We start from the raw sequence: 26,404 nt of genomic DNA on the forward strand, positions 1-26,404 counted from the left end.
CAGGACAGGAAGCTGGAAGTACAGCTCAAGAAGATTTTTGAGGTTTCAGCGCTAGGTATTCGGGCCGCCATGTGTACGAATTTCGCTTTGAGAGCTGGCTTACGCTGGGCTCAGGTCCTCCAAGCCAATGCGGATCTTTCGGCAGCGCAAGCGGATAAGTTGGAAGCGGTAATAGCATATGGCGCAGATGCACTCCACGATCTGCTGCGCACTTCGTCTAGATCCATGGTGGCGGCTGTCTCGGCGCGCCGCCTCCTGTGGCTACGCAACTGGGCGGCGGATGGCTCTTCTAAGACTCACCTCGGGGCGCTGCCATTCAAGGGTAAGTTACTGTTTGGCAAGGAATTAGATGATTTGATGGCTTCCCTGGGGGAAAATAGGGTTTTCAGGTTGCCCGAAGATAGATCCAGGTCGCGGTCTTCCTTTGCAACCAGGTCCCGCTTTCGTGGGCCCAGGAAGGCGCGACCTCAAAGGTCGTCGGGGCAATCGTACAGGTCTTCCTCCTCCCGTACCCCACAGTGGCAGCAGCAGCAGTCCTTTCGTGGGAGGCGCTTTGGTAGACCAGGGGGTGCCCTGGCCATCACGGCGCCCAAATCTTCACAATGAAAGGGGGTCGGCCCTTCTCCCGCCGCAGCCTCAGCACGCCGTTCCCAACGTCGGGGCGCGGTTGCTGTCGTTTTACGAGAGATGGGCCGGAATAACGTCGGACCAGTGGGTCCTCACCGTGATAAGACACGGCTACGCGTTAGATTTTGCTCGCATTCCAGTAGACAAGTTCCTTGTGTCACCCTGCAAGGCTCCCGAGAAGAAGGCGGCGGTGCTAGACACCATCCGCCGCTTAGAGGACTTGGGAGCTATCTCCCCCGTTCCGGTCAGCCAACACGGCAAAGGCCGTTACTCCATTTACTTCATCGTACCAAAGAAGGACGGCACGTCCCGACCAATTCTGGATCTCAAAGGGGTGAACCGATGCCTTCGCGTTCCTCGCTTCAAAATGGAGACGATCCGGTCAGTCATCGCCGCGGTCCGGCCAGGCGAGTTCCTGGCCTCCCTGGACCTCACGGAGGCGTATCTTCACATAGGCATTCAGCCGGCGTTCCAACGCTTCCTCAGATTCTGCATTCTGGGACGGCATTACCAGTTTCGGGCGCTCCCGTTTGGGCTCGCAACGGCCCCTCGTACATTCACAAAGGTAATGGTCGTGGTGGCGGCGCAACTGCGCCGAGAAGGTCTCCTGGTCCATCCTTACCTGGACGATTGGTTGATTCGGGCGAAGTCCGAGGATCAGTGTTGGATGGCGGTGGCCAGGGTCCTCCATCTGTTGCAGTCCCTGGGATGGGTGGTCAACTTCAGCAAGAGTCATCTGACACCCACGCAGACCTTGGAATATCTGGGAGCTCTTTTCGACACGAAGCAGGGCAAGGTGTTTCTGTCGCTCGAACGGATGGGCAAACTGCAAACTCAGGTGCAACGCTTGTTGTCTCTTCGCCAGCCGCGGGTCTGCGACTACCTTACGGTCCTAGGGTCTATGGCTTCCACGCTGGCGCTGGTTCCCTGGGCGTTCGCTCATCTGCGACCCTTACAGTCATCCTTGCTTTCCCGCTGGAAGCCGGTCTCGGAGGACTTCCATTTACCGCTTCCTCTAGCGGGACACGCGAGGTCCAGCCTGCGTTGGTGGCTGGACCCCAGTCATCTTTCCGCCGGAGTCTCTCTCCTGGTGCCCAGTTGGACAGTGGTGACCACGGATGCCAGCCTCTCCGGTTGGGGAGCGGTCTGCCTAGGGAGCTCAGTTCAAGGCCTATGGTCAGTGTCGCAAGCCCAGTGGTCTATCAATCGCCTAGAGACCAGAGCGGTCCGTCTGGCCCTGCAGGCTTTTCTACCATTGCTGCGGGGAAAGGCAGTCCGAGTGTTGTCGGACAATGCGACCACCGTGGCATACATCAACCGGCAGGGGGGGACACGGAGCCCCCAGGTGGCAGAAGAAGCTCAGCGCTTGATGGCCTGGTCGGAGCTACATCTCAGCAACCTCGCAGCGTCTCACATTGCGGGAGTCGACAACGTGCAGGCGGACTATCTCAGCCGTCATCGTCTGGATCCCGGAGAGTGGGAGCTGGGGGACGAAGCGTTTCTTCTCATTTGCAAAACGTGGGGGGTGCCCCACATGGATCTGATGGCCACGTGGCACAACGCGAAGGCCCCGCGATTTTACAGTCGACGTCGAGAGCGGGGGGCAGAAGGCGTCGATGCGTTGGTGCTTCCCTGGCCGACGGATGTGCTGCTCTACGTGTTTCCCCCGTGGCCGATGATCGGCAAGATTCTACGGCGCATAGAGTTGCATCCGGCCAACGTGATCTTGGTGGCACCGGAGTGGCCTCGCCGGCCGTGGTTCGCAGACCTCGTACAACTGGCAGTAGCGGCACCCCTTCGGTTCCAGGGAATGGCGGCCCTACTCCATCAGGGCCCCGTCTGTTTGGAGGATGCGGATCACTTCTGTCTCGCGGCATGGCTTTTGAGAGGAATCGTCTGAAGAGAAAAGGTTATTCAGATGCGGTGGTGGCCACGCTACTGCGTTCCAGGAAGCAGTCGACATCTTTGGCTTACGTCCGTGTCTGGGTGGTCTTTGAGGACTGGTGCGTGCAGCGAGGGGTGGACCCCACTTCGGCTTCCGTCTCTGATGTTCTGGCGTTCCTCCAGGCGGGTCTGGCCAAAGGTCTGGCGTGCAGTTCCCTACGGGTCCAAGTGGCGGCGCTTGGGTGTTTGCGAGGTAAGTCTCTGGCGCTTCACCCGGATATTGCTCATTTCCTTCGGGGTGCTAAGCACCTTCGCCCCCCGTTACGTCTTCCTTGTCCGGCTTGGAACCTCAATTGGGTTCTCTCCGCTCTATGCACGGCGCCGTTTGAGCCCTTGAAACGCGCTACTCTTAAGGATCTCACTTTGAAAACGGCATTCTTGGTGGCGATTGCCTCGGCACGGCGTGTTTCCGAGTTACAGGCCCTGTCCTGTAGGGAACCTTTCTTGCGTATCTCCGATTCGGGGGTTTCCTTACGGACGGTTCCTTCCTTTCTTCCGAAAGTGGTCTCGTCGTTTCACGTGAATCAATCGGTGGAGTTGCCCGCTTTTGCGTGCAGAGACTCCTCTGCTACAGAAGAGAGGGAGTTACGGAAGCTTGACGTGCGGAGATCCCTTCTCCGATATCTGGAGGTCACAAATCCGTTTCGGGTCACAGATCATCTGTTTGTCCTGTTCTCTGGACCAAAGAAAGGAGCTGCAGTGTCCCGCACAACGATCGCTCGTTGGCTCAAGGAGGCCATTGGTTCGGCGTACTTGGTGCGGGGAAAACCTCTTCCCGTGGGGCTGCGGGCTCACTCGACTCGCTATCAAGCAGCGTCTTGGGCGGAAGCTTCTCAGGTGTCGCCTCAAGAGATTTGTAGGGCGGCCACCTGGAAGTCGTTGCATACTTTTATCCGGCATTACCGGCTGGATGTCCGGGCTACCGATTCCGGGGGTTTTGGAAAGAGGGTTCTCCGAGCGGGACTCTCTGCTTCCCACCCTCAGTAGGTTGCTCTGGTACATCCCAGGTGTCCTGGACTGATCCTGGTACGTACAGGGAAAGGAAAATTAGTTTCTTACCTGATAATTTTCGTTCCTGTAGTACCAAGGATCAGTCCAGGATCCCGCCCGCAGTGCTGCGCTGAAGTAATGGAGAGTCCGCTCTGTGTTTTGATTTGCTCTGTTCCGCTTGTTCGCTCTCTCGGTTGGAGAGTCCGTTTCCAGAAGGGGTGTTTCTTTCCCCGTTAGTTTAGCGGTATCTAGTTTTGTTTACTTCTCTGGTTGTGTTCTACTTTGACATTCCGTAAGACTGAGGGGCTGTGACTGGCACAGGGGCATATATGGCTCCGCCCACAAGTTTTAGTCTGTCTCCATCTACTGGTGCGGAGTCACAACCCAGGTGTCCTGGACTGATCCTTGGTACTACAGGAACGAAAATTATCAGGTAAGAAACTAATTTTCCTTTAAATGGCTCCCTTATGAGGAAAGGCTAAAGAGGTTAGGGCTGTCAGCTTGGGGAAGAGATGGCTAAGGGGGAATATGATAGAGATCTACAAAATCATGAAAAGACCTGATCGGACAAATGTGAATCAGTTATTTATTTCAGATAATACAAGGAGTAGGGGCACTCCATGAAGTTATCAAGTAGCACATTTAAAACAAATCAGAGAAAATTATTTTTCACTCAACTCACAATTAATCTCTGGAATTCATTGCCAGAGGATGTGGTTAAGGCACTTTAGTGTAGGTGGGTTTAAAAAAGGTTTGTATAAGTTCCTGGAGAAGTCCATAAAACTGCTATTAATTAATAGGGAATAGCCACTGCTTCTTGCCAGCAGTAGTAGCATGGGATCTATTTAATATTTGGGTACTTGCCAGGTATTTGTTGTAACGTGGATTGGCCACTGTTGGAAACAGGATACTGGGCTTGATGGACCCTCAGTCTGACCCAGTATGGTGACTTCTTATGTTATGTCTTTTTATTCTTACAAGAGCACAGCTTAACCCCTCTCCCAGGTTTCCTGACATGTCTTACCACCAAGTTTTTAAAATAATCTATGCAACCACCTGTTCTCCGAGGTATTCAGCCTTCTCGTGCTCGTGGATGTCAAGGGTTTAACCTTGGTTGCTCTGTGCAGGTCACCCTGCCTTCTTGGGAGACCGATGTAGCTGTATTGCTGCTGAGACTGGGTGTAACCTGCAGGTTAGCCCCATGCTATAGGGTTGTAATTACTATAATAATAAAAGCTTATAGGACCAGATGCATTGGGGATTTTTCTCATAGAGACCAAACGGGCTAAGCCCAGGATCAGTTATTTCACTCCTGCTTTGCAGTAATGCCAGAAAATGGTGTAGAGTTGTTTTGAGCCATCTTTTTTTTCCATTGTTTGCTAGTGATGGCGTTTTACATCTCTAGCTCCATAATGTTTTCTTTTTATTGTTGTATGATGTTTGTTATATTTTTATGTAAAAATTCTATGGATAGGTTGTTTTTTTTTCCAGTATACTTCTCTTTGATCTTTGTAAAATGCGAGTAATACATTTTTTAAATAAATAGATGCGCACTTGGTTGTTTGTCTGAAGGTTTTGTAATGCAGTTTTGCTGCCTGTTAATTTTATAAGCGAGAAGATCTTTCTGGTTTTATGCCTGTCATTAGCTGCTTTCCATTGTTTCCTGGCAAAACAATCCCGTAACTTGAAAACTGGCCGCAGGAGCACAGCCAGGAGAAAACAGAGTGGGCACGGCGGTAGCTGCAGGAGAGGACTGTCATGTCGAGGGAGCCCGCAGGCCCATGGATATTTTATACCCTTCCCCCCCACCCTGGGCCTGCAGGTTCATCTTCAAAGGGAAATAGCCATGCTTTAAAAATGACCCTCCAAAGGCACGTTTTATGTGGCTGAGCATCTTCATGCCTTTCTTTATTGCAAGATAAAACACCTTTTGAGTTCATTGAGTTAAATAATTAGGTGCCAGTAATTAACCTGCCTGCATTTTGGCACTACCCGTGGGGTTATCCAAAATAAAGCCAAACTGCATGATTGGTTTTGGTTATTGCTCTACTCTTTTTGTGTGGGGACTTTTATTAAGGCAGACTTACGTGGGTGGTTCTAATTGAGTGCTGCTCCCCCCTTCCCAACCGAACCCCAGCCCAGGAACGCCTGCAGAGATACAGGGGGTAAAAGAAGCCAAGCTGCTGGCGTGTGCAAGTACATTGTTGCCTTCCTCCTTCTTAATTGGTTGCTAAAAGGCCTGAGGCGTTGTGGGCATTGTACTTGTTTGTAATGTGCTCGGATCTTAAGTTTTAAATTCCTGCTTATTCCTGAGAAAGGGACTCTGCTTTCAGTAGATTCCTGCTGAGGATGTCCTGCTGTTAATTTCCTCGAATTTTATGTAAAGGCCTTCCAGTAGGAGTGAAGTGCGGTTGGGCTAAGCCAAAGCACAAGTAATGTAACTCCAACTTATTATAAAGCAGAGCAGGAGGTAACGTTTCTTTTGAATAAAGGTCTGAGTCATAAAAGATGAAGGAAACTATGATGTCTCGTAGAGAATTAAAGCAAATGAACCTTTTTTTCCAGAAGCGACGCTGACTTCAGCTTGGCGTAATTAAAAAACAAAACAAAAAAAAACAAAAAACGAGTAAGTCACGTGCTCTGGAAGGCCTGCAGGGGGAGCTCAGGGAGATCATGCCATTCGGGGCATGCAATAAGGGGTTAATACAAGTCAATAAAAGACAGCAGTGTTCCTGCCAACCTGTGTGGATGGAGGCCCACTGGTGCCCATCTAGCAGCTTGCATCTTGAACCGCATGGGGCCGGCCGCTCCCCGTGAAGACGAGGGCCCTCGCGCCTCAAACCGCAAGACCCCTGGAGCAACTGCGGTGATTTAGACGGGTGCCGGTGGTCCGCCGCATGGGTTGGACTGAACATTGATTCCGAGGAATATTTCTCAAGATTGGACAGTGTGATAACCGAATGCCACGTTTGAAAACACGCTTGTTTACCAGGCAGCGCTGCGTTTTTTTTTATATTGCAGGGTTGCTTTGCTGCAGCTTCTGAAGTTTTGAAGCATTTAAAGGAAAGGTTTCCTCCCAACAGTCAGCATGCAAAGGTAAGGCCCTGCCCACGGGAAGAAGCTGATAACTCTGCACGCTGCCTTGGATGCGCGCAGTTAGCCGCTGGCTGGGGTGAGGGGTAGTCGGGCTTGATCTGTAGCTTCCTTGAGCTCAGTGCTGCTTGAGGTAACCACCCCTGGAGTCTTCTGTCCAAGATACGCTACTAGATCTTTGTATATTGGGGGAGGCAGTTGTCAAAGGGATTTTGGTGGATAAATGGATGCTTACCTGTGGAAAACACCCCTTTGACAATTACCCACCCAATTTCTTATTCATCTTCTTGACATTCTACTCCAGGCGATTTACACACAATTATAAAAATAAGAAAAGTGATAGAGAGACACAAAAATACAAGGGAAAAAAGGGGCAGGATTAGAGCAAGCTGGAAGACGTAAATGTGAGGATTTAATTTTGAAAACCCCGCAAAATACCCAAGATAAAGGGGCTCTGTGGTGTTGGTCTGTTGCAGATTTTGAATGTTGAAAATTGGCTTGCAGGGAGGCTAATTGCCTTTTTAAGGGAGCAATAATGAGGGACATTGCACCTCATTTTCAAAAGAAAAAAAAGTTACCCACAGACTTTTACACCAGCTTTCTGTGCAGGTAAAATTTCTGAGAGAAAATAATGCAGGTAGGTTTTGAAACCAGCATCACTGTGCGTATTCTGAACCCACCCAAAACGCACCCCCATGCCCCCAGTCTGACAGAAAGTCTGCATGCAGTGGTGGACAGTAAATGGCTTTTAATATTTTCCTACAAAAATAGTCAAAAATAGTTAGAGGTAAATGAACATAAGAGGAAAGTATTCTTAAATTGGAAGGACCAGAAGGTGCCTTAACCTTTTTAAAACAAAGGTGGGTAGATATCAGAGCTTGGAGCTGCAGTGGCACAAATAATGCCGGTTTCTCTTTATTGGAATATGAAAATGAATGGTTTTGTGTGCGGGCTTTTCATTTTTTTTCTTTTTTAAGCTGTGGATGCTGTTTGATCAGAAAATCCAATTTGATAAAGCCATGAACGACGGGAAGTACCACGTAGCGGAGTCCCTGGTGGCGGGAATCGCAGCCCTCAATAGTACAGAGGGACTGTACAGGTATGAGACGGCCGGCGCTGAGCCACCTTTTGTCTTCTCCTTTTTATGTCATTCTGGAGTGGATGTTAGTCTGACGGGTGTTTTGTGACAGATCCTCCCCTCCCCCCGGCAGCGTTAAGGTCCTGTTGATCCTTATTAGAATCCTAGGCAGGCATCATGCCAGAAAGCCCAAACTAGTCAGGAGCAGGCCGAGGCAAGGAGTTATGCAAACACAAGAAGTGTGACCAGGACACCCTGACAGGCGTCGCAACAGGGGAAAATGAAAGTAAGACGGGAGATGCAAGCACAGGCGTAAGATGACACGTTCCCTTTTTTCCCGTCCTGGCCACTGTCAGAGACAGGATGCTGGGCTGAATGGACCAGCTTGGCACTTCTTACGTACAAAGGTTTAAATGAATTTAATTTGGACAGAAATGCAATTAAATTCTGTGTAGTGATTTGATGACTTTTTACTTTGATCTCATTTGTGATGTAGCTGCGAAGCTAAGCAGATTTAAACATGATTCTTGCCAAGCTCCACAACATGGAGACAGAACCTGATGTCACTTCCTGTGACCTCAGTTCATCTCTGGCCATGAAGGCCTTACTCAATAATTCTCCCCATTCAGGCCTTGATAGCGCTGCAGTGCGGCACCCCGAGGCTCTGACACCTTCAAATGCAGTTCAGAGGCAGAGACATTAAGAATAAGGATTTGCAAAACAACAAACAGGATACCAAAAATGGTCTTTTCCATCCCAGATGGTATCCCTTTCATATTGTTCTAGTCAGAGCCTTTGTTTTCTGGGGTGGATTTTCAGGTACTCTGACTGTAAATGTGGATACATCATAAAGCCATAGCTTCCTGCCTCTGTTACAAATCTGGCTGCCTTTATTGCAGGAAAGCAATTGTGTTGAAAGCACAGAATCAGACCTCCGAGGCACACAGGATTTTACAGATTCTCTTGACTCACTGTCAGAAAGTAAAGAACACAGAAATGATAATCAGGTAAGTACTCCTGCATTCTGGAACATGAAATGTTCTGCAGATTATAAAATGCCACTTTACGCTGCCTGCATTTCCTTTTCTGACAGCTGTGTACTCCCACACAGAGTTTGTACTGCAGTGCGGTGCTGACATTTAATGAAAGACAAAGCAGTAAAGCTTGTGAAGACGCAGTAAACTATGAACATATGCTGCAAAAAAAAACCCCCAATCAGTTTCTGAATTTCCAAGAAGCAGGGAGTATAGTAAACTGAAGATTTGTTGGGAATAGCTCAGCCCTTGCACACCATTTCAAGACTGTAGTTGAATGCTGTGATGTCTTGATCCTTTTCTGACAAGTGCACTCAATTTCCTCTTTTGGATTTTCTGTTTCTGCTCCCATTTTGGGCAACTTTTGTCTCTGATTTTGGTGAATCCCTTCTATTTCTTTTCTTTCGGGGATGGGGAGGGGTAAGGAGCAGCAGTTTCCTTCAGCCCCATTGGGTTTCCAGCTGAGTCGGAATCGGGGCCGAGATCCGGCTCCATGAGCCTTCATTCTCAGCCAGCTGGAGGTTTTTGCCCTGCAGTTTTCTATCCCCTCCCAGCTCCCTTAGCCCAGCCATAACAGTGATAGTCCTTGGCTGGAAGCATGTACCAGGGCGCCTTCTGAAATCCCTAAATTCAGACACCAGGTGTCACCATTGCTCAACATCTAGAACTCCCAGTCCCCACCAGCCCAGGGAGTGCAATATGGCGGCGTGCATCACTGCCACCAGGCTGGCTCCTTGTTGGGATACCTTTCTGTATCTGGACAGCTTTGTCTGCTAAGAAATCCTCTGCCACACAAAGTAGATGTTTTCTAAGCTATAAATGGACATGGAGACAGATTTCCCAAAGAATTTCTCAAACTTGCTGTGTCCTCCTGCAGTACATGCAACTTTTGGCCTCTGCCTTTTCAGGGCAAATGGGTACTGGAGGTTATACAAGATGGATATGCCCTGGAATTTCACAGCACTCCTCGGAACATATTCATGAGATCTCCTTGCCACTCCCAGCACAAGAAGCAGGCAGTGGAGACTACTCTTTAGGCTCCTCAGGATGTGGACTATAATCCCACTATCTGTGACCCATAAAATACAGGGCGATATTCCATCTATTTCATCATACCCAAGGAAGGTAGTTCCTTTCACACCATCCTGGACCTCGAGCATCAACCCACATCTACGAATGATTTATTTCTGCATGGAAACCCTTCGCCTCGTGATAATGGCAGTACAATCAGGAGAGTTCTTAACCTCCCTGGACCTATCCAAGGCCTACCTATTTATTCCAATCTGGCAAGAACATAGTTTCCTGCCATTTGCAGTACTGGGTCGCCATTATCAGTTCCGGGCACTGCCTTTTGCCCTGATTATGGTGTCGTAGTGGCAATTTTGAAAAAGGAGGGAATCCTGGTGCACCCATACTTGGATAACTGGTTGATGCAGGCAAAGTCCGTGGAAGAGAGTCTCCGGGTGACCAACAGGGTGACCTCCTTGCTTCAGGAACTCGGTTGGGTCGTAAACCTGGACAAAAGCAGTCTCAAATTCCCAGTCCGTGGAATATCTGGGAGTCTGGTTCGACACCACGCAAGGCAAGATCTTCCTCCCAACGCGGATAAGGAAGTTGATGCCCCCAGTGCATCTGTTGATGAACACGATACACCCAACGGTGTGGAGCTATCTTCAAGTCCTTGGTTTGATGGCAGCAATCCTGGAAGTAGTTCTGTGGGTGAGGGCACACATGCGACCACTTCAACGCTCCCTGCTGTCACATTGGAACCACAATCTCAAGACTGTTTGATTCACCTTCACTTACCGATGGAAGTATGCTCTCTGCTCCAGTGGTGGCTGCGGGAAGCTCATCTGGGCAGGGGTGTACTCCTGTTCCCTCCAAACTGGCTGGTCCTCACAACAGACACGAGCCTCCAGGGCTGGGAAGCTCACCGTCAGGAACTGACGGCCCAGGGGTGTTGGACCGAGGAAGAGGCCCTCTGGAACATAAACTGCCTGAGAGCCCGGCAGTCAGGTTGGCGTGTCTGCAATTTTGCCACATACTCCAGGGTCAGGCGGTCCGCCTAATGTTGGACAATGCAACAACGGTAGCCTATATTAACCACCAGGGTGGAACCAAAAGCCAGCAAGTGTCACAGGAGATAGATCTCCTTATGGACTGGGCAGATATCCATCTACAGATGGTCTCAGCCTCCTACTTCGCTGGAAAAGACTACGTCGGAGCAGACTTTCTAAGCTGGGAGAGTCTGGATCCAGGAGAGTGGGCATTGTCAGCCAAACCCTTTCAGCTGGTAGTAGATTGCTGGGGTCTCCTGTCCATCGACCTGCATGCATCTCACAATGCCAAAGGTTCCTCCGATTCTTCAGTCGCAGAAGAGATCTGTTGACCCTGGGGATCGACGCTCTTGTTCAGACCTGGCCGGAAGAGGAGCTGCTGTCCGCCTTCCCTCCACGGCCCCTCCTGGGCAGGGTCATTTGCAGAATTGAGTGTAACATAGGATTAGTCCTACTAGTAGCTCCAGATTGGCCCAGGCGTCCGTGGCATGCGGAGACCCCTGGTGGAGACCCCCATGTGCCTCCCACTGCACAGGGACCTGCTACAGCAGGGACTGGTTCTTCACGAGGATCAGACTCTATTCTGTCTTATGGTCTGGCCTCTGAGAGGGCTCGCCTGATGAAGTGAGGATATTCGGCAGCAGTAATTGCCACCTTACTCCACGTGCGGAAGTTCTCTATGTCCCTAACATATGTGCGGGTCTGGAAAATATTTGAGGCCTGGTGCAAGGAGCTTGGTGTTTCCCTTCGGACAGGCAAAATCCACTAATTCTGGAATTTTTGCAGGACGGTTTGAATAAAGGTTTGACCCTTAACTCTTTGAAGGTTCAGGTAGCGGCTGTCTGCTGCTTTAAGGGCAAGGTGAACGGAAGCCGCCTGTCGGCTCATCCCGACATGCCACGTTTTATGACAGGGGTGAAGCAACTCTGGCCACCCCCTACGGTGGCCGGTTCCTTGTGGAATCTTAATTTAGTATTGGAGTTTTTGGCAGGGCCTTTCTTTCAGCTGCTGCATGGTCTTTCCTTGCGCTTATTAACCCTGAAAGCAGTGTTCCTGGTGGCGATATGCTCAGCACGTCGCATCTCTGAAGTGCAGACATTGTTGTGTCGGGAACTGTTCCTCTGTATGACTGCAGGAGCGTTACAGCTCCGTACCGTTCCATCCTTTTTGCCCAAGGTAGTCTCGGAGTTTTATTTGAATCAGTCCATTTCGTTGCCATCCCTAGATAAGCACAAGGACGCAGAATAATACCGCCTCCTCCACCATTTCAATGTCAGTAGGCTTTTGGTGCGGTATCTGGAAGTTTCAGAACGGGTCTAAGGGTCTAAGGTTTAAGGTTTATTTGTGCTTATATACCGTTGTCTCGGCGTAGCCTTCACAGCGGTTAACATAGCAAAAATACAATAAATGAAAATTACAAACAATAATAATAATAGAAGATAAAATTTAACAAGTAGGAATAAAAGATATCTTAATAAAATGTGTGAAGCCATAAATATTAAACCAATAAATACTAAAAACATAAAACATGCTTTAAGTATTGAGGTTAAAATCGAAGCCACCTGTGATTGTGCAGTTACATTGATGCCTATTTCCTATCTTCATTATATGCTGCATCAAATAGCCAAGTTTTAAGTTCTGCTTTAAACTTATTTTTTTCTTGCTGCATTCTTAGTTGTATTGGTAATGAATTCCATAGCTTTGTTCCCGCAATAGACAGTGCTCTTTCTCGAATCTGGCTAAGGTGTGCTGTTTTAATGGAAGGAATAGACAATAGACCCTTGTTAGCGGATCTAAGGTCTCTTTGTGGAACATGCAGTCGCAACGCGGTGTTAAGCCATTCTGTTCTCTCTCCATAGATAATGGATATTTCGAATAATAGAAGGACTAGGGGCATTCCATGAAGTTAGCAAGTAGCACATTTAAGACTAATCGGAGAAAATTATTTTTCACTCAATGCACAATAAAGCTCTGGAATTTGTTGCCAGAGGATGTGGTTAGTGCAGTTAGTGTAGTTGGGTTCAAAAAAGGTTTGGATAAGTTCTTGGAGGAGAAGCCCATTAACGGCTATTAATCAAGTTTACTTAGGGAATAGCCACTGCTATTAATTGCATCAGTAGCATGGGATCTTCTTAGTGTTTGGGTAATTGCCAGGTTCTTGTGGCCTGGTTTTTGGCCTCTGTTGGAAACAGGATGCTGGGCTTGATGGACCCTTGGTCTGACCCAGCATGGCAATTTCTTATGTTCTTATGTTCTTCTTATTAGGCATACCGCCTTATATTGTATTCTGAAATGCACAGGTAACCAATGTAAAGACATCAAAGTTGGTGTAATATGTTCAAACTTCCTTTTTCCTGTTAGGATCCGAGCCGCCGCATTCTGAAAAACCTGTAAAGGCCTAATCGTAGAGTGAGGCAAACCAAGCATTAATGCATTACAGTAATCAAGATTGGCAAAAAGCAAGGCTTGAAGTACTGATCTAAAATCAGAGAATTCCAACAGGGGTTTCAATCTTCTCAGCATTAAAAGTTTAAAATAACCATCTCTTAATTTTATCGCGATATGTTTTCTCATATTTAACTCAGTGTCAATTATCACACCGAGATCTCTTGCAAAAGATGTGGGGGTCAATTTGGTATTCTCGAATTGGAAAGGTGGAATAACAGCTTGGGAATATTTTCTTTCTAGCAATATAATTTCTGTTTTGTCTGTATTGAGGATTAATTTCATTTGCGATAGTAATTTTTGTATTGCATCTAGATAAATAGTTATTAATTTGTAAGTGAAATCAAAATCATGTTCAATCGGTACTAAAAACTGAATATCATCAGCATAGACATAAAATTTTAATCCTAGTCCAGTTAAGAGATGACATATAGGCAGAAGATAAACATTAAAAAGGGTAGCAGACAATGTTGATCCCTGCGGAACACCAGTTTGAAGTGGAATTTTCTCAGATAAAGAGTTTTTAATTTTTACTTGAAATGAGTGTTCGTTAAGAAATGATTTGAACCATTTTAAAACAGTTTTTGAGATTCCAATTTCATGTAAACGGTGGAAGGAAGCAGAGCAAACCAGCTTCGTGGGCTACCATAGCTCGCTGGATTAATGAGGTAATCATGGGAGCCTGTGTGGAGGCAGGAAAGCCATTACCTCTTCAGGTTAAAGCTCATTCCACCAGGGCTCAGGGCAGTCTCATGGGCGGAAGTTAGACTGCTGTGTCCCATCGACATCTGCCGAGCGGCGACGGTGTTCTCCTTGCCACACCTTCTCCAGGTTTTATCGCCTGGACATTCAGGCCTGGGAGGACGCAGCCTTTGCAAGGGCAGTATTAACCGGACCACAGGCAGCCTCCCGCCCCGATCAGGAGTAGCTTTTGTACATCCCATTGGTCCTGAGTCCATCTGGCTACATGCTAGGAAATGGAGAAATTACTTACCTGATGATAATTTCGTTTTTCCTTAGTGTAGACAGATGGACTCAGCATCCTGGCCACGGCTGAAGGGCTGAGGTCGCTGCAGGGGTGTATCTAAGGTGACGTCAGCTTTGAAACCTGACTCCCTCTCCATCTGCTGGCAGGGGAGCATAAACCCATTGGTCCTGAGTCTATCTGCCTACACTAAAGAAAATGAAATTATCAGGTAAGTAATTTCTCTATTTAACACATTATTTTGAGGTGAAGTAACTTATTATGTAATCAGTGTTGTAGTCCATTAAGAGTAAAGCCATGAATGAATAATTGGTTTTTAATGGGATCTAATCCCTGAGTACATTACAAGCTGGTGTGAAATGACCACTTTCTGAATAGAACTGTTTTCCCATCTCTTGCGGTCAGAGTTCTGGTGTCCATCGCTCAGCTGTACTGGAGGTCCTCCGGCCATACGATAGCGCTGCCGGTGCTCCTGCAGGCGCTCGCCCTTTCTCGAGAGTACCGCCTGCAGTCTTTGGCCTCTGAGAATTTACTGAACTTGGCTTTTTCCCAGGTGAGCTGCTCTGTGTTTTTTCCTAAAATGGAAAATGCTATGCACTGCTAATCGCATCTTTCCAATTTGTTGGGGTATTACTGTTTTCCCCTGAGTCAGAAATCTTCACCATCCCATGTCATAGATTGTTAGCTGATGAAGCACCACTCTTAAGCGTGAGATATATCAAGGAGATCTTTAAGAAATTCCTTCCCATCCACCTTCCTGGTGGTGGTTTGACAGCGCATTGCTCTGCTGTGGGGACAGAGGGCATTTGTGAGTGGCCCGGCCTGCTGAATTTGAGGGCTGCGTGGGGCTCAGGGAAACAGGAGATCATCGTTCAGTCTGTGGGTGCTGCTTGCCAGCCAAGTGACTTACCAAGCAGTTTGGACATGCACCACAGAAATGGACAGAAATCCCCCCATTATTTTTACCAGAGCTCCTCCCCAGTGTTACCAGTCCAAATTAAACTCAGAGTCTTTGGCCACTGAAATATACTGTGCATACATATACACACATGCTCTTCCCTCTCCTTACTTGGATCAGGAGTTTGGTGCTTTCAAGGGGTCACTCTTCTGCCTATCAGGTACTGGGATGGTAGCCATCAAAGATGTGTAAGGGATCCTGTGTGGGTTGTCCTGAGTTGTGGACTACATGCATCAATTGATTAGGTCCTCGCTTGTCTGAAAAAAAAAATATTTTCAAAGATATGAAGATGTTAATCCAATCTTTCTTTGTGCAGCTAATACTTGGCATACCTGAGCAAGCTTTGAATATCCTGCACATGGCCATAGAACCCATCCTGGCTCATGGGTCTGTACTGGACAAAGGCCGGGCCATGTTTTTAGTGGCCAAATGTCAGGTTGCCTCCGCAGCTTCCTATACGCCACAGAAAAAAGCAGAAGGTACGGTACAAGACATTGCTGGAGCATTGTATGTTTGAAATGTGTTTTGAATTAGAAATGGCTGAAGATGCCTAGCTCATTGTAGCAAATTTAATGTGAACAAGTGCAAAGTGATGCACGAAGAGGGGACATATAATCCTATTTCTAGGTACACAAATTGCTGGGTTCCATATTAGGATTCACCACCCAGGTAAAGGATCTTGGAGTCATTGTGGACAGTTCTTTAAATTCTTCAGCTCAGCGTTCGGCTGCAGCTAAAAAAGCAAATAGAGCATTTGGGATTATTCGGGAAGGATAGAGAACCAAACCCAGAATATAATATTGCCCATGCTTTGATCCATGGTGCAGTTCTGGTCGCCCCATCTCAAGAAAAATGTAGCAGAACTAGAGAAAGGCAACCAAAGAGAAGTTATCTTGAGAAGGGACACGATAAAGGCATATAAAATCAGGAGTGGCGCAGGATAATCACGGAAGGATATTTACTCTCTCCAGCAGTGCCGGGACTAGGGGGTTACCCCATGCAGGTTTAAAGACATTCTAGAAAGTACGTTTTCAGCCAACACGTCATTAAATGAAGTGATTTTGTCGCCAGAGGTTAGTAATTTTTGGCAGAGTTTTAAGAAGGTTTGGATAACTTTCTTGAGAGCAGGTCCCATTAACCGTTAGTCAGCAGGACAGCCGAGGAGTCTCCACTTCCCGCTTCTGGGAGCGAGCGGCACGGAATGAGTTTCCCCACTAGGGGATCTGCCAGGTGCTACCAGATGGACCTGAACTGAGCCAGGATGCTGGGCTTGATGGACCATTGGTCTGACCCAGCTTTGCACTTGAATATAATCATGTAAGATATATGTGATTACATTTTCATTTTATAAGTCATGCCATGATATGTATGTTATGTTGTAAACCGGTGTGATCTTTATTTGGAACAACGGTATATAAAATAACATATCTGGAACTACAAATGTGTTTATGTAGATGTTACAAAATTTTTGAATGCAAAATTAAACTACTTCTTTTAAATTTACATTTGTATCCCATCACTTCCACAAAAAAGTGGCTCCTAATGGCCAACAGTCATCATACAATCAACCTCAATTTAACATATATAACACTCAAAGTTAATAAAACTGAAGATAAATTTAATAATTATAACAGGGCTAAACATACAAAAAAATTCTTATTATTTCAACAGTAAGAAAACATTAAAGTATCAAACTAATCAAATATAAAATAAAATCATAACCTAAACATTCAGTGAACTTTGCAATTACCAGCAAAATTCATCATACAACAGAATAAAATTTTCCTACATGAATTTTGAAATGGACAGGTCTTAATAGCTGTAAGAAAAGGCAGCTCTTGATCAAGGCTTAGCAAATCTCAAGGAAGGGCATGTCAAAGCCTAGGGCCTGCAAATGAGAAGGTCCGTTTTCATGTTGGCTCTAATTGCCAGCTCTTTGGAAAAGGAAGCCTTCTTGACCAGAGCATAATGCTTTGCCAGGAACATAGTGGATGAGACAGTCCGCTAAAAAGGTAAGGTCCGTTTTTTGGTGGAAAGAGCGAAAAGTCAGAATCTCTGCCTTAAACTGTACACAACCGATCAACAGAAGCCAGTGAGGTTCATGCAAAATAGAGTGGAGTAGCCTAGTGGGTTAGAGCAGCGGGCTACAAGCCAGGGAAACCAGAGTTATAATCCCACTGCTGCTCCTTCTGACCTTGGGCAAGTCACTTTACCCTCCATTGCCTTAGGCGCAAATTAGGACCTCATTCACTAAAGGTTGTTCCCGTAGACACAAAATGAGAAAAGCCTTAATGAATCTGGCCCTTGAGCCCTCTGGGACAGGGAAGCAGCTGCAGTACCTGAACTTAATATGAAGAGCCTGAAAAGTGGAATTAAAAAAAAAAAAAAAAAAAGGGAATATGATGAAATGGGGTTGAGCCGTTGTAATATGAGCAACATTATTCTGACGGGGCTAAAGGCCAAGAATGTAGCAGTCATCCGGTCTCCCGATAGAGCCTGGGTCACTGGGACAGATGCAAAGGAAAAAGGATTCACCGTTCATTAGAGCAGAAATTTGTTTCTCAGATATTGAGCATCCGAAATGATACCAGGACTCCTGGCTTATTCATCCAGTGGTAGAGCTACGTCCCTCAGTGTTTTCACTGGAGTACTTCTCAGAAGGGGAAGGGCTTTGAATGCATAATGACCTCTGATTCTGAAGGATTTGACTGTCTTTGAGGCCCCTTCATCAGAAAATAGGGTCTGCAGTATGCTCCTGATTTTGTAGAATAGAACAGAGAGCGTGAGATTCAACCCCCAAATGCTTTTGTACCGGAGCTTTGACTAGTTGCCTTAGGATGAAGAAACATGCAGACAGATCCAAAGATAATGTATTTCCTACGATCTTGCACCATTTTGTAATAAGCTGTTTTCCCCAGCAGCTCACTCCGTGCTGCAAAATTTGTCTGACCTCTGTCCGTGCTTCAGCCATACCTGGACTTTCCATGCATCGGGGGTGATGCTTGGATGGGGGTCCTGACAAAGATCACCCCAGTTATTCCCAATCACAGGAATCTAGGTGGGAGCAAATTAAAAAAAAAAATAAATACATTTCACTCCTGTCGTCTCATTAGGCACAAAATGCAAATCGGAATTCACAGGAGAATCTTGATCTTTTACCTGACAACTGAAGTGCCTAAAATTCCACTAGTGCTAGTACTGCTGTTTGAGATCAGCTGGTGCCACGGGGGATTATTATGTGCGCTGAATATTCTCTGCCGATGCCTGTTTAAGCAATCACATTGGCAAACCTCCTAGATCCATTTTACCACACAATTTTAACCTAGTTGGAACAAGCTCTCAGCTGTCACTACTGGAGTCTGCGTTCCAAGACAGATGCCCACCTCTGGGTACACGTGGATCCGAAAAACAACTCACTCTCTCAGAATCCTTTTCAGCCCCCCTGACATGTACTAAAACATTGGAGTGGATGGGAGACAGACACACTCGCCCCTCCATTCAGGAAATAGGCTTGAAATAGTACCTTCAAAATAAATCCGTTTGAAGTTTTTAAACCTTGGGTATTATTTTTTGTTTCTCTTTGACAGCCCTAGAATCAGCGATTCTGAATTTAAATGAATCCCGATCCTATTTCGGTAAAGTGGACTGCAAGGGTCAGATCCGAGACATTCTGTATTTTCAAGCCAGGCTTTTTAACAGCCTGGGAAAGACCCAGGAAAGAAACCAGTGTGCAATGCTTTTTCGTCGGCTGCAGCAGGAGCTTCCCTCTCATGGCGTCTCTTTAATAAACTGCCTTTAGTAACCAATGGAAAGTTAAGTGTTTCCCTGTATGTTGTTCCCCTAATTGTTATTTCTGTTTAGCAATTAAATAATTCATATCTGAATCAACAGTGTTCTGTGGTCTAAACTATGGATTTTATTTTTCTTTTAGCTCAGTATTGTTTTAGGAACAAAGGGTAGACTTATTTATAGGCAGCAAAATGATTTACTTTCTAGGAAATTTTTCTTTTTTTTTTTTTTTTTTAGCACATTGCAACAATCTGCAGCATGCTATTAATTTCTAGGTGCTGTTCAGTGCAGAGAGAGAGAGACTGCATCTATTGGGAGGGGGATCACTGGGCCGAGGGCCAGCCCTGGCTCCAGCTGTCTTGTAATTTGAAACACAGAGGACTACGGCCAGCGCTAGATTTAAGTTTTGCATCTACAGGTAGGATTGGTGCAGAGAGACCCTGGAGATCAGAAACGGTATGCGAGGGAAATCCCTTTCCCCTTCAACCTCCTGAAATCCTAGGGTGTCATAGCAGTTCCCTTTGGAAGAGGAATCCTGGAGGCAGCTTCTCCTGGGCAATTGTTCTCATTTTTGGCCTGAATCTTTGGCCAGCCTACTATGCCTGTGCCTAGGGTAACAGGAATTTGCCAGACCCATGCAATCCTTTCTCAGATTTCCAAAGGTGCCCCTGCCCATTCCCACTACCCTTTCTCCCATGACTTCAGCTCCACCATGCAGGGAGCACAGGGACTAGGCCTATGATCAGGGCTTTGCAGGCCGGGGGCTGTGAGTGCAAGATTAGGGCCTTGCTTAAGGCCCTAATCTTGCACTCACCAGTACAAGATTAGGGCCTTAAGCACCATTAATGTGATGGACAGCTTAGCCCTGACACTGAACCAATGCTTAGGGATGGCATTTGCCCAGATACATCCCTGTATGCAAAGCTAGGCAGACCTACAGCATTATGGGTGTCCCATCCACGGCAAATCGCAAGACTGGAGTGGGTCTAGAGCAATAGCAGGGGCTTAGAGGTAGGCTAGCTTATCTAACTTTTCTGGCCTTTTCTTCCTCCCTCCAACAACTTATTTATTTACAAGTTTTTGTATACTGTCATTCGGTGGGTTCCATCATAATGGTTTACTACTGTATCATAAAATCTAATATTGTTACTTCCTAAAACAAAATTAATAAAATATTAATACATAATTAAGCTATTAACATTATCATAACCTATAAATTCATAATAAAAGCAATCAATGCAGTAAATAAAATGCCACTACTCCCATAAAACATGCATAAGAATTAATGTACTAATAAAAGATCATTAAACCAGTAATCATATAGTGACCCATCTCTTCCCACTGTCCGGCCCTGGCCAGTACAATTACCCTTCCCCGTCCCTAAATTCATTTTTTTCCCCTCCTCCTTTTTTTCGCCTGCATTCGCTCCGCCCCTTTTCCTGGCTTCTTTAGTAGCCTCCTCCCCCTTCCTTGATTGGTTCCCTGGGCTCCAGAGATCCAATCGGGGCGTGGGAGGCGGGCGCTAAGCAGAGGGCATCGTGTTCTGCCTGCAGATCTCGCTCTGCAGGAGAAGGGGGCGGAGCCTTGCTGCTTCTGGCGTTATAAGAGAGCGGTGTTGGGTTCTGTATCCGCTACTGAGCGGTTTCCCCCCTTTCCCTGCCCTCAGTTCCTTCGCTACGATCCCGCAAAGCATTTGGGGGATCTGAGCTCGGGTCCCGTCATCGGCCGAGCAGCAGCTGAGGCTGCACCTGGGGGGGAGGGGTTTTCGTTTCCTCGCCGCTAGAACGGAAACGGCGACCAATCGGAGCGCGGAGTTAAGCTGCCGCACATCTGGGCAGCGGAGAGAGACAGCGGCCGAGGGTAACGTGCGAGCGATCCGACGATCACTGCTGCGGTCCGCGTCGCCCTGACAGTGCACGGTAGGTAAGGGGGGGATCCTGGGTCTTGCAGCCGGATGGCAGCTCCGGGTATGTCCGATGGTTTCAGAGCTGTGCTCCCCTGGCATTCGGGGGGGAGGGAGGGTTGATCTAGAATTTCACTTCTGCATGCGGGCGGGCGGCCTGAAGGGGCCTGGGGCTGGGGAGCCCGCGGAAGGGCTGATCCGGGGGTGGGGAGCTCTCGAGGAGCAAGAAGTTGGTCTGAAAGGGCATGGAAACGGGGCCGGGGGTAGGGTTTTGCCCAGTCTCCACCCCACCCCCCCCTCCCCGAAAGAGCAGTCCTGGGGTTATAACGCCAGCTGTTTCACTCTGGCTAGACTTTTATTGACAGTGCGCTGCTTCTGTGCCGGTGAGGAGGAATTGTGTATGTACACGGATTATGCGTAGGTGTGCATCAGCCAGCCAAGAGCTCGAAACGAAAATCCGTTTCAGTGGAGGCGGCTGAGAATGCGAAGGCGCGATTTGCATTTGCAGCCCACACGTTGCCTTCCTCTGAATGTTGCTAGTGAAATCGTGCACTTGAGGGATGCGCCTTGAGCACCGACTCGGAGTGGGCTCCTGAATTCATGTCCCGGGACTGATGCTGAGCAATAGGCCAGCACCCTAACCTTCTGGGCCAGTCGATTAGTGGTAGCCTGACAACAGCCAAAGATCTCAGTCAATTGTGACTTTTATTTATTTCTTCTTATTGTCAGCCACTTCAAAGCCGATTACTTTCAGGTACTCCTAAATAGTTTTGAAAACTACCTCCTAAGCTTTACATAGAAAATAAATGACGGCAGAAGAAGACCAAACGGCCCATCCAGTCTGCCCAGCAAGTTTTGCACTTTTTTTTTCTCATTCTTATCTGTTACTCTTGGCTCTTAGTAACCTTTTGATTCTATTTCCCTTCCACCCCCACCATTAATGTAGAGAGAAGTGTTGGAACTGCCTCTAAGTGAAATATCTAGCTTAATTAGTTAGGGGTAGTAACTGCTGTAATAAGTAAGCTATACCCATGCTTATTTGTTTACCCAGACTAAATAATTCAGACCTTGTTGGTTGTTGTCTGTATATAGATCTACTTTTCTTCATTCCCCCTGCCGTTGAAGCAGAGAGTTATGCTGAATATGAAAAGTTATGCTGAATATGAAAAATATAGAAAAGTGTTAAATAAATAAATATGCATTGAAAGTGAAGTATCTGACTTTCTCCCCTGCTGTTGAAGCAGAGAGCTATGCTAGATATATATGAAGTATTAGTCTTTCTCCCCTGTCGTTGAAGCAGAGAGCTATGCTGGATATGCATTGAAAGTGACCTACCAGGCTTATTTGGTTTGGGGTAGTAACCACTATATCAAGCCAGCTACTCCCTGCTTTTTTTGTGAATGCAAATCTTTTTCCACGTTTCCTCTTGCCGTTGAAGCTAAGAGCAATGTTGTAGTCGCATTAACTGTGTGTATGCTTATTGAATAAGAATATTATCTCCAGGCAGTAGCCGTCATTCCCTTGAGCCACCCACTCTTCATTCACGTCCTTTAGACTTTATGGATCCACAGTGTTTATCTCACGCCCCTTTGAAGACCTTCACAGATCTGGTCTTTACCACTTCCTCCGGAAGGGCATTCCAGGCATCCACCCCGCTCTCCGTGAAGAAATACTTCCTGACATTGGTTCTGAGGAAGTATTTCTTCACGGAAAACCATGCAGTGAAACTCAGTGCAGTTTCCTGATGCAGAAGCTAATTCTCTTTAAGGACCAATGCAGTAAGCTAAAGTTATGCTAATGCATTGAGGGGCTGATGCAATAAGATGCGCGCTGAAACCGGGTGCTCGTATTGGGCACCTGTTTTCCTAGTGCTCACGCAGCCACATCCCCTGGGCGCTCAATGCAGTATTTAAATGAGGGGCTGTGTAAAAAGGGCCCTCTAGGGGAGAATTGTGTGTATGTAGCATTCAGTTGCAACGGGCGCTCAATACGAGCGTCCATTTTTATTCCGCTTTTAAGTAGGACGACGCACTCCTTGTAACACAGGACTGTAATTTTTTTTTTTACTTGGTAGCCTGACAACAGCCAAAGATCTCAGTCAATTGTGACTTTTATTTATTTATTTCTTCTTATTGACTGACTGACTTTATTCTACCTCCGGGGCTGGAATTAAATTTGCTGCGTTAAAAAGTGTTCATTGAGCCCAGTGCTTTCCTGCCTCGGGGGTTAATAGCTAACGTCCTCATCTACATGGAATTTATATGTGATGGGTGCTGTCGGCTACGTATTATTTTGGGCGCACTAATCTCCGTATTGCATCGGGTGCTAGTCTAGCGCATCCAAAATGCATGCCCAATCGTAAGTAGACCTGAGCGCGCTTTATTGCATCTGCCGCTGAGAGTTTAAAAAATGCGCGCAAGCCAGAAAATATACCCAAAGAAAAAAAATCATTTATGTGCACAAATCCATGTTTTCTGTATAAAATATGATTTATACGCAACGTTTTGATGCAGAAAGCTTTTTTTTTTTTTTGGTGCATGTAAAGTCTCAGCTTCCACCCACAGACTAGCATTAGCCATTGGAACTTCACTGTATCTTGGGCTAGGAGAAACCTTTCCAGTGCACCTCTCTGCATGGGGGCGAGAATAGTGTGGAAACTGCTCATGTGTATTTGTTTTGTGCAAGGAGTTGACTGGTAAAGTTTGCACATGCAATGTGCCAACTCACTTGGGGCAATGGAGGATGAAGTAACTTGCCCAAGATCACCCAGCAGTAGCCATGATTCTTGGCCTGCTGCTAACCATTAGGATATTCCTCCTAGTGCCCGTGGGATTGAATAGGAGAGGTGAGCGTTCTCCCTGAAGTCTGTTTTCTGAAGGAAGAAAAGTAGGTTCATGAGATCATGCTTTGTGTGTCTGTTCCACACCAAATGTTCAGTACGTGATGAGGCTAATTTTTTTTTTTTTGGATGTATGCGTGCACTTGCGTGTCCTGGAAAGTAGATCCCAGTAGTTCTGTGCGGGTGTAATTTCTCTTGCATGCCATTGGCTGTTGCTCTCAGTAATGTTACTACTGCCCAGGGTTTTAACAGCGACGCCTTTGCCTGGCTGCAAAGTCTGGTACAGGATTTTTAAACACGCGCAATTGACCCAATTTTTAGAAGGCACACCTAAATTGAGTAGGAATGACTGAATATGCACGTAACTTTACGTGCTGCAAAACTGGGTGTGCTGTTCTGTACAAAACCTTTGAAAATTAATTATGCATGGAAATTCATGACCACTCACTCCCCCCATACACACACGTGCTTATTTTTTTATGCGCTCAGATTTCTACGTGTTACAAACATGCACACAGGAAAATTAAAATACGCTTAAGCATAAATGAGTGACTTAATGTGCAGAACTCCTTATGTTGTGTGTGTGTGTGTGTGTGTGTGTGTGTGGCGATTAAACTTTTGAAGACATTTCTCCGATGTGTCTGCTTTGTTGATGAGGAATAAATAAATAAAGTCGGCATGGCCACCAACCGAAGGATTTGTATCTGGCCAGCAGTTTTAGGCCTACCCAGTCACACGCTGTACCTGGTTACTAATTATAAGGCGGTTTTTCATGTTTTGAATTGTGATTGCAAAATCCTCCCATTAGTCGGCGAATGTGGACCAAGTGCAGGATTTCTAAATGCTGCAATTTTACAAGTCGTCTGTACAATTCTAATTGGTTTTCTTACCGACTGTGCTGCCTCGAAACCTCCAAGGGGCTATCTTGCATAAAAACATAGCAGGCAGGGTTGATGTAAAGAACATTTCATCTCGAGAGGTGACATAGAATTCTCCTTCCTAGGCACAATATAACTAACTGTGCCACAGTCTGTGGCTTTGAAAGTAACAGACTATGCCTCGGGACTGCCATTTTGGTCCACAGCCGTGGTGAGCTGCTGAGAGGATCTTTCGGAATTCTTGTTGAATTTTTCTTCTACTTGCATGTCATTTTCATTAACGAATGACTGTCCTGGAGTGCAGGTGCCCTCCTTCCCATACTGGTGGGTAACAAAATACTGGAAGGGGCAGAGGAGATGTGGGTGGGCTTTATAAAGCACCTTGTACCGCTCTTTGATTAAGATCCAAGCAAGCAACACCCAGGGCTCCATCAGACGGGGAGTGATCAAGGATTTGCTTAGCAGATGACGAAAAACAAAAAAGGATCAGATTATTAAAAAGTGTTTTTGCATAGATTGAAAACATTATAAATCAGGTGCATCCTCATACAAAAAGAATGATATATTGGTGAGACACAGCTTCTCTATCAACCCCCCCAACATACCAGTGACCTTCTTACTGTAAAACAGTCTCCTCCATTTCCCCATTAGTGGCATCACTCTGAATGGGGCAACTTTTTTGTGTTTTAGCATCTGAAGCGTTTATCCCTTTCCATCCTGGAAAAGCACAGAGCCAGCCTCTGGTATTAATGAAGTGGCAGATGCAGAGCGATTATGGCAGAAAGTTATTAAATGGACGTGCAAACAGAGCCGTTCCAGTACGCGTTACCTTTCGGTTCGCCAAGCAGCTTTTATATTTGAGAGAATAGCAGTAATTGGGGTAACTTAATTAGCAGGCAAACGCCTCCCACATGCTCTTGACACCTTCCTGCCTTGAAGCAGCCAGGCAGCACAGTCGTGCAGATTTTTTTCAGGCTCGCCTCTGCTTGATCTTTCTTCTTGAGCTACAGATCCCAAGGCACTGAAGTGAGCAGGAACTCAGCTCTACCTCCTGGCCATGTGGATGCGGGAGCCCACGTGGTCACTGTGCTATCTGATCACGATGCTGCCGTAAGGCTAATAAAATGAACAGCTCTGCACACAGGATACTGGCTGGAAGCAAGAGGATTGCTCTGTAAGAGAAGCTGGAAATGGAGAATCTACCAGGAGATGAGGGCCATGTAGTCTGCTCAGCATCATTCTATGCACTTGGGGATGGACTTCTAGCATACAGAGTAGGCCTGGGGAGGGAGGGGGTGGCCGCTCTCTGCCACCGGACGTATGTTCCAGCAGCAGCAGGGCCGCACTGCAGTGTAGGACCTGCCAGCTGATGTGGCATTGTGGGGGGTGGGTGGGTGACCCTGCCAGGCCAGCAGTGACTTCCGAGAGCGCCCCCACTCGCCCATCCATGCCTTCAGGGGGCCTGGGGGAAGCCGAAGGGTTAAATCCACCACTGTGTGTACTGCAGTGGACCTCGGATGACCTCGGCGTTTCCCTTCACTTCTTTACAGCTAAGGATTCTCTGCGCTTTACCCCGGGCTTTCTTGAAAATGTATTTAAAAGATTTATCGCCCGCCACTGTCTAACATTCCAGGCATAAAATCATTTCCACTACCTAATGGAAACTCCCAAAACATACATCGATGCTAAGCAGGAAGATGAATTCTATTAACTTGCTTGGACTTTCTACCCAATTAACCTGTTTCAGAAGCCTGAGAAAACAAAAACACGTTTTTAGCTGCTTT

The 26,404-nt window shown here is 46.8% G+C and overlaps 2 protein-coding genes across 3 annotated transcripts in view; both read left to right on the forward strand.

The window, feature by feature from the left end:
• Positions 1-19,095, forward strand: part of ANAPC5 (anaphase promoting complex subunit 5) — an 85,876-nt gene extending 66,781 nt beyond the window's left edge. For both annotated transcript variants that reach the window (XM_029570906.1, XM_029570905.1), the window contains 6 exons: positions 6,583-6,657; positions 7,632-7,753; positions 8,632-8,739; positions 14,659-14,806; positions 15,528-15,690; positions 18,799-19,095. In XM_029570906.1, coding sequence (XP_029426766.1) covers positions 6,583-6,657; positions 7,632-7,753; positions 8,632-8,739; positions 14,659-14,806; positions 15,528-15,690; positions 18,799-19,010 — 828 coding nt within the window. In that variant the 3' untranslated portion in view covers positions 19,011-19,095. The remainder of the gene's footprint in view (positions 1-6,582; positions 6,658-7,631; positions 7,754-8,631; positions 8,740-14,658; positions 14,807-15,527; positions 15,691-18,798) is intronic.
• A 1,487-nt stretch (positions 19,096-20,582) lies between these two features.
• The window catches only part of CAMKK2 (calcium/calmodulin dependent protein kinase kinase 2), a 62,060-nt gene continuing 56,238 nt past the window's right edge, over positions 20,583-26,404 (forward strand). Inside the window, exon 1 of the mRNA XM_029570907.1 lies at positions 20,583-20,919. The gene's annotated coding sequence lies outside the window, so the exon portion shown is untranslated. The remainder of the gene's footprint in view (positions 20,920-26,404) is intronic.

This window comes from Rhinatrema bivittatum, chromosome 11 (genome assembly GCF_901001135.1).
Source record: "Rhinatrema bivittatum chromosome 11, aRhiBiv1.1, whole genome shotgun sequence".
NCBI classification, from domain to species: Eukaryota; Metazoa; Chordata; class Amphibia; order Gymnophiona; family Rhinatrematidae; genus Rhinatrema; species Rhinatrema bivittatum.